The sequence below is a fragment of the Penaeus monodon genome, chromosome 15 (assembly GCF_015228065.2).
Source record: "Penaeus monodon isolate SGIC_2016 chromosome 15, NSTDA_Pmon_1, whole genome shotgun sequence".
NCBI lineage: Eukaryota > Metazoa > Arthropoda > Malacostraca > Decapoda > Penaeidae > Penaeus > Penaeus monodon.
Window position 1 is genome coordinate 26,276,187 of NC_051400.1, and position 1,110 is coordinate 26,277,296.

The window sequence follows — 1,110 nt, forward strand, 5'->3', positions numbered from 1 at the left end:
GTAGCAATCAATGAGGAAAAACAACTTCAAATACCTTGCCTAACTATTAAGCAAAAAAATAAAGAATTTAATCTGAATGACACAAATACTGCCCAGTCAGCCTTATCTCTTTCAGTAAACACCTAAAGATATCCCAAGATTTGAAGGTCATCAGGGAGATAGATAACATAAGTTGACAAAAACATAGTTCATGCAGTCCTGATCTCATCCTATGCCTCCTTCTCTTAGGATGAGCCATCACCACAGCTGGGCAGGCACTTAATGTCAAAACCATGTAGTCAACTGTAAAAATAGAACTCTAAGAATACCCAGCAGCCAAGTAGCAAAAAATTTCCCCTCCTGTGAGTAAGTGGCAACCGCCTGGGTACGCTTCACATCCTCTGATCTCTTGAGGTCATCTTTTTCTTTTACTTACAACCTACTACACGCGGGAGGCATCATGAATGGAAGTTCTGGATATCTGTTGATCTTGGTCCTGTTTGCTGCATCAGGTAATTATAATTCTTTTAAATGTTTATCCTTTTTGTTTTTTTCCATTTGCCTTTTTCTACTGCAAAAATGTTATATTTAATTTTGGACTGAAATACACTATGGAATTAAACATCAACTGCTGTAGAGAAAAGCATTATCTTTAAATACATCAAGGAATAAAAGGATAGATCTTGCAAAGCAAGCTCAAATTTTATAACTAAGATCAATTCTGCCATTCTAATAGAATGGCAGAATTGTGAAATAACTGAATGTGAAATAAATGAATTAATATCATTGACAGTTTCCTTACATCATTAGACAAAGCAAAAAAAATTCTGCATTTGAAGCAGTGTCACAGAAATGCCCAGAGTAGGGCAGTAAAATTTTTTTCAGTGGGAATACAATTCTTGATCTTTTGCCTTAACCTCAGACCGGATCTATGGTTTGCTTGGGAACCACTCAACTCTTGTATTGCTCTGTACTTAAGACCAATATATGCATACCATATTCCTTCTATTTAACTGGAAATGTATGCAAAATGTATATAAAGCACTGTCCTTAATAAGTTCAGTGTCCTTACTCTGACTGAGACTGGCTCCCATACATATAAATGAAGAAAACATCTTTAATCCACTGGAT

The 1,110-nt window shown here is 35.7% G+C and overlaps 2 protein-coding genes across 2 annotated transcripts in view; one reads left to right on the forward strand and one right to left on the reverse strand.

Moving 5' to 3' along the window:
- The window catches only part of LOC119581865 (HIV Tat-specific factor 1 homolog), a gene marked incomplete in the record, with an annotated part of 22,018 nt that overhangs the window by 6,939 nt on the left and 13,969 nt on the right, over positions 1–1,110 (reverse strand).
- The window catches only part of LOC119581866 (perlucin-like protein), a 2,673-nt gene continuing 1,787 nt past the window's right edge, over positions 225–1,110 (forward strand). The window contains exon 1 of the mRNA XM_037930023.1: positions 225–491. Within this exon, the coding sequence (XP_037785951.1) occupies positions 440–491 (52 nt within the window). The 5' untranslated portion in view covers positions 225–439. The remainder of the gene's footprint in view (positions 492–1,110) is intronic.